At 40.1% G+C, this 6,317-nt stretch overlaps 1 protein-coding gene across 1 annotated transcript in view; it reads left to right on the top strand.

Moving 5' to 3' along the window:
- The window catches only part of LOC102309484 (cyclic AMP-responsive element-binding protein 3-like protein 3-B), an 11,600-nt gene extending 5,538 nt beyond the window's left edge, over positions 1 to 6,062 (top strand). The window contains exons 6-10 of the mRNA XM_005920526.3: positions 136 to 242; positions 2,618 to 2,686; positions 3,891 to 3,975; positions 4,252 to 4,345; positions 4,457 to 6,062. Of these exons, the coding sequence (XP_005920588.2) occupies positions 136 to 242; positions 2,618 to 2,686; positions 3,891 to 3,975; positions 4,252 to 4,345; positions 4,457 to 4,665 (564 nt within the window). The 3' untranslated portion in view covers positions 4,666 to 6,062. The remainder of the gene's footprint in view (positions 1 to 135; positions 243 to 2,617; positions 2,687 to 3,890; positions 3,976 to 4,251; positions 4,346 to 4,456) is intronic.
- Positions 6,063 to 6,317: the final 255 nt, after the last annotated feature.

The raw sequence follows: 6,317 nt of genomic DNA, 5'->3' as shown, positions 1-6,317 counted from the left end.
CACACACACACACACACACACACACACACACACACACACACACACACTCTCTCTCTCAACCTAGTTTCATCTTACATACCTTTTTCTTTATTCTCTCTTGTCCTGGTCTCCCATGTGTTTCATCTCCCTGACAAGTTTGAAGAGAGAGTTTTGAAAAAGATCCGGCGGAAAATCCGCAACAAGCGCTCAGCTCAGGAAAGTCGGAAGAAGAAAAGGGAATATGTCGATAGCCTGGAAGAAAGGTATGACATTATCTCTGCACCAACTTAGGAAACATTTTTTTAATCATCTGCTTTGGATTTTTTTTATGTTTTTCAGTGATTCAGTGAGTGTTTTGTTGTTCATTAAGTAAAGCACACTTCATATTTCCTGGTATTTGTCAAATAGTTCCCTGAAAAAAAAAAAATCCTCACAGGAAGCTCAAAAAAACAATTGTATAACAACCTCAAACAACACTAGTGAGGTGTTTTGAATTAAAAAAAAGAAGAAGGAGAGCTGTGCAGCAGTAGTTGTCATTGCCTCCAGCAAAACCAATTAATTACAGAAACTTATTCAAGAGAAAAATTATATAGTGCCAAAATTGATAAAAGAAATACAACCCATTAAAATTCAGTTCCAGTGAAGCAGCCCAAAATGAAAGACATAAACCTTGTTATTTTTTTATTTATTCACTAATAAAGATCTGGATACACAAAGAAATACCATTTTCAAGAGATTGCTGCAAAAGAGAATTTCTTTTTCATTGGAGGAATATTTAGATAAAAACAAAAAACAAACTTGCATTACTGCCTATAATGCCAACGGCACTTCAGTAAGAACAAACACACAAAAAGATGATGTTTTAATAATGCAGAGAATAATATATATTCATACTCCTGTTGTGGAAAAAAAAGAAAGTGAGCCTTCTCTCAGTTCTAAGGTTATATATCAGGGTATAATAAAAAAATATGATCTAGTCTTTACGTGGTCTTAAATGTAGGTAAATTTAATCTGAGAAGGACAACAACATTCTCACATTAAACTGTGTTGTGACAAAAAACTAAACCAAGATCCAGAAACAGTCCTGTGAGAAACTAAGCACACCCAGTGATTCAGTAGCTTGTAGAAATACCTTTAGCAGCAATACCATCAAGTAACTGTTTCCTGTATGACTTCATTAGTCTCTGCCATCATTGTGAAGGAACTTTACCCCACTCTTCTTTACAGTGTTGCTTCTTAAATTCATCCACAGATCTTTTAAGGTCTCACCACAACATTTCAACAGGTCAAGGTCTGGACTTTGACTGGACCATTGCAGCAGCGGCTAATTTTTAATGCTCTTTGCACTTTGACTTAGTTTTTATTGACATAGTATAATATGTCACGGTTTGCAGTTTATCTGAGGTTGTATATACTCAATTTAAGACCTCTTAGAGATCTTAATATTGTTTATGAGAAAAAAAATAGGTGTTCAGTATAGTCAAAGACCTGAAAGTTTCTACATTCATTGTAAAGAAACTCAGAATACCCACCATACTGTGATAACTGCTCCACTGTGGGGCACCAAAACACTTACGGTCGATCTGGACCACTTTCTCATTGTGCATACACGCAAACTCACAGATGTAGTCAGGAGAGAGAGTGGATTATTCCTAAACATGATGCCACAACCCAGAACAGCAAGCAGGTTTTTGCGTCAGTCTTCCTCCTCCTTCTCTACCTCGAGGCTGCTCGGAATCAGCCTCACCACACAGCCAGCAAGCCTTTGTCACCAAATTTATTAATCCCACCTGCCTCCCACAGACTGGCGCTTCAACCACATCACACCTCCACAAACAGCGCTGCGTGGTCGAGCATGTAATTTGACTCGCCTCAAAGAAACGCAATGCAGCAATGTTCCCCAAATTCCTTTGTTTGTCAAATCCCCCTAGGTTTATCGTTCATCAGCTTCTTTTGGGGGTATTTTTAGAAATTGTTTCACTCTGATGTGGTTCTTAAGATTGACTCCCTCGCACTGCTGGACTCTTTTAAAACCTGCCATTACTGATCTGTGTCAGAATAAAAGAGTCGATTGAGAATGAATGGAGGTGTTTTGGACCACGGGTGTAGAGGGTGGGATAAAGCCAATACACAGTTTGAGCTTTAAAAATGGCCAAACACAAATGTACTGTCACTTTAGTAAATATTTGAAATGTGAAAATTGTCTGTGTGTTTTGCGTACTAATGAAAATGTCTTACTGATGTAACACAGGAGGTTTATATATCTAATTACATGCTATCAACATCTCAATCAAGCTTGAGCTCTGCTGCCTCCTGATAACAAAAGTTTCATGGCAGAGTGAGATTGTCTCTCCCAGAGTCAGCATTCGTTGATAATTAAACCAGATTCAAGCAGAGCGTATCAACAGGGTGTCATTATCAGTCGAAGGCATAATGGACTCACAGTGACTGAACCAAACAAGAGAGACACCAGAAGAAGAAAGGGGGTGGAGTCCCTGGATGACAGAATGGGGTTTGCGATAACAGTCAGCAGGCTGATATTGGCAGAGAGAGAAATGGAGGGCAGGCGAGGCAACATCATAAAACGATATTTTTTTAATACGATTCTGCCCTCATTCTCCTCCTCCTCTTTCTGTAGGATGTCTGCATGTGGTGCTCACAACCTCGAGTTGCAGAGAAAGATCCAGCAGCTGGAGGAGACCAACAAGTGAGTCCTTAAGTCAGGCAACAAAAGTTTAACCTGATGATTATTGGCATTAGATGCCTGGACGACTCAGTGTTTTGTATAATGATGGAGAGCTTAAAGTCCAGAAAATACAGTAAAGAACATAACACACCTGATTAGCTTTACCCGTGACAACATCCAGGACTTGCTTTTGAAAGTTGCAATGAAAAGCAAAGAGTTACCATGACTACAGCCCAGTGCACTACACTTCAACATATGGTCTGGAAAAGTCCAAGTCTCTGAAGCTTTGGAAGCTATATCCTGGCTCAGGCACAGTCAGGGCACAGCTTCAGAGCTCTGGCATGATCGAATGGTCACTGTTAGATTTTAGAGAATGGCTATTTTAGCTCTGCAGCAATTGCTCCTGTAAAAATAGCACCACAGATGTCTTTTCAGTTTATTTCCCTGTTTCAGTTATTTAGCTACTGTGTTTTCATTAGTGGGATTATGTCTGATAGTATTTTGTATTATGTTCATGGCCTAAACCACTTTATCTCAAGGCTATGACACCATAAGGCCTGTTTCATGAAGCCTAAATCCAGAAATGACAGAAAAAATTAAGATTGACCATATATATGTCAGAACATCCGGGTGTTGTACATTTAACAATGGCCAGGCTGAGGAGGTGCAGCCATATGAAAACACGGCATAATTGCAAACCCTCACATTTGTTTCCCATCAAAGTCCCTACCGGTTGAACAGATAAGGCAGCAGGATTAATCAAACCTGGATGCGGGGCTTGTACAGAGCTAGCTGCACAAAATAAATCTCCACGACATCTTTTGTGACACCACTTTCATGAAACCGAGTCACGGCTGAAAATGGCCAAACCGTTCTGCCTGTTAAAGATTCAGGACTGAAGAGCCTGAGAGTAAAATTACCAGCATACAAAGTGCATACCATTCCAAATCTTCACACAGCTTTTCCAACTTTTCTTTTCACTCGGCAATTTCACTGTCCTGATTTTTTTATTCTTTTTTCCCTGACGCTGGCAGACTGCTGCTTGTAAAAACAAAATGTGTGAAGGCTCCACACACACACACACACACTCTTCCTTCAATTTGTCCTTCTCTCTCTCTCTCTCTCCTTTTTGCGAGAGTGATCACAGATGCTGGAAATGATGAGACCCCTTATGTGAAACTTTTGCACAGCCTCTTTCATCTTTCTGTCTGGATTTGTGTTGCAGTGCTCTGCTGGAGCAGCTAAGCCGGCTACAGGCTCTCCTTCCTAATGGCCCCAGCAAAACAAGACAGAAAGCAACCTGCATCCTGGTGAGATAGAGCATTATGTAATTTTTCAGGCAGTCATAATTGTAACAAAGAAATACAGTAAACATTAAAAGTTCATAAGCACATCAAGGCGTGCGAGTGTTTGTACCGGCAGGACTGCGGCTGTGAATGCTTTGAATATTTAAATGAGTCAGAGAAGCACCGGTTGTGCAAAATGTTATGTAGTTGTGTGCGTAATAACCTACTCAGTTTCTTCTTTCTGATCTGTGTTTTCTATGCTTGACCTCTTTTTGTCCATCTGTCTGTATTTACATCCAGGTCTTGCTCCTCTCCTTCTCTCTGCTGATTTCTTCAAATCTTCGACCAGACCCTTACAGCCGGCTCAGTCAGGCAGACTATGCAGAGACCAAAGGTCTGTAGCCATCATGCATGGCCAATCTTGCTTTCTTTTTTTCTTTTTCGTCCATGCACACTCACTCATGCACACACACTCACTCTTCTCAACCGCATCTCTGTCTCTCAGTGCCGTCCCGCTCCCTGCAGTCGATGGATGATGCCCGAGACATCCCTCCTCCTCCACCTCCTTCTCTTCCTCTTCCTCTCCTCTGCGTTACCAGGGGCTTTGAAGCCCTGCGCAATCTGACAGAGAAGATTAGGCCCTGGACAGATCTCCCCAAAGCAGACGTCCCCTTCTCTCGCCATCAAGATCACAGGCACAAGGACCTTCACTGATTTATTCTAACAAGAAAGACGTGGCACAGGGGTGTGAGTTTGGTTGCGAGTGCAGCCCCCAACAGGGTAGTTTAAAAGCTTCTCTGCATCTGCTTTTCACTACAGAGGCTGGGTGAGAGGCTGCTCCTGCACATAAACATCCATTTGAAAGGTGTTTCAGGAATGCACTTTCGCAAAGGCCAGTAAAGAGGTCATTGACGTGGATGTAATCATTTTTCATTTTGCTCTGAATAAAAAGCCTTTAAGCACCTGCTGGATCATGTATGCTGGATCATACCTGTGCAGCTGATGCCTGTTAAATACAAACACATTAAATACACATGCACGCTCACTACTGTGATTTATTATTTTCTTTGAATATATACCATGATCTGTGGTGCATTCAGTAGGAGCTCTGCGCAGTAATTTAATGATGCATTTGCATTTTTCACTGTGTGTATGTGTATATGTGTGTGTATGTGTGTGTGTGTGTGTGTGTGTGCTGAGGCTTAGACAGTTAAATCTTTGAGACAGGTTGCTACTGGCAGGATCAGCCGGGTGTGAATTCCCATTTTCTCCAGTGAATTTTGGACCCGTCTGAAAGTTTTGTTGTTGTTTTGTTTCCTTCCTCCAGCGATACCATGTGTCCTGTGTCGAGGAAAACCGATTTGCAAAACTAATGAGACAATATTTTGAAAACAAAAATGACAAATATGACTCAATGAGCAAATAAAAGCTTCAGGTTCACAGCCGGCTGTCAGAACACCAGAGGAAAGTGGGTTTCAGTTTCATATCATTATTTTTGAGAAAGAAAAATATCGCTTACTGTAATTGTGGATATGTAACTAAAGACTGTTTACAGATCGACGTGAAGTGCCTTTTTCTGGTGAGATGAAATGAGATGAGCAGCTTAAATGTTCTACAGCTGCAAACCTGGAACAATTTAATCTGAAAATACAATAGTAGTAGATTTTAAGTCAGGAGTAACAACTGGCTGTTGGAAAGGAAAAGAGAAACGAATTGAACTGTGATTATTTTTAAATGGTGAGTATGTTATGGATTATGTTCACATAAAGAAGGCACAGAGGACTCTGTAAGTGTTGTTGATGTAAAAGTTTCTAACAGAAGGATCTGAGAACAACTTGAGGTGGGACACCTTGGCTACCTGATCTACCCCATTGTACTGTAGTACTTACACAGCATTGTTCAGTACTGTGTGGGGGATGAGCTGTTTTATAGCCTGGGCCATAGTGCAGTACCTCTATCAGAAGGTTTATTTTTTGTTTTTTGTTCTTAACTATGAAATCTGTCTCTGTAGGTGAGCATGAAACATCTTGACAAATTTGTAATTAATTATACAATAAATGCAATTTTGAAGCAGAAAAACAACCCCCCAAAAAGCATCAATGAAAAATAGCACAATGTACCATTTTACAATAAATTATTTTTCCGTATTCATTTTTATGGATGGTTTTTTTCCATATTTTTTAACCAGTCATTGAATTTTACCAATTACAGTTTAGCAATATATCCATAAACTTCCATTTAAAAAAAGAACATATACAAAAAACATATATAATATCACTATAATTTCTCCACAGCACTTTATACTTTCAATCAAATATCTGCAAAATTGATGCCCATCACACTCAGCTGCAGTTTTCTGCCTCATA

Source organism: Haplochromis burtoni, unplaced genomic scaffold (assembly GCF_018398535.1).
Source record: "Haplochromis burtoni strain Fernald_Lab_line unplaced genomic scaffold, NCSU_Asbu1 Contig_41, whole genome shotgun sequence".
Lineage (NCBI taxonomy): Eukaryota > Metazoa > Chordata > Actinopteri > Cichliformes > Cichlidae > Haplochromis > Haplochromis burtoni.
This window is presented reverse-complemented; position numbering and strand designations above follow the sequence as displayed.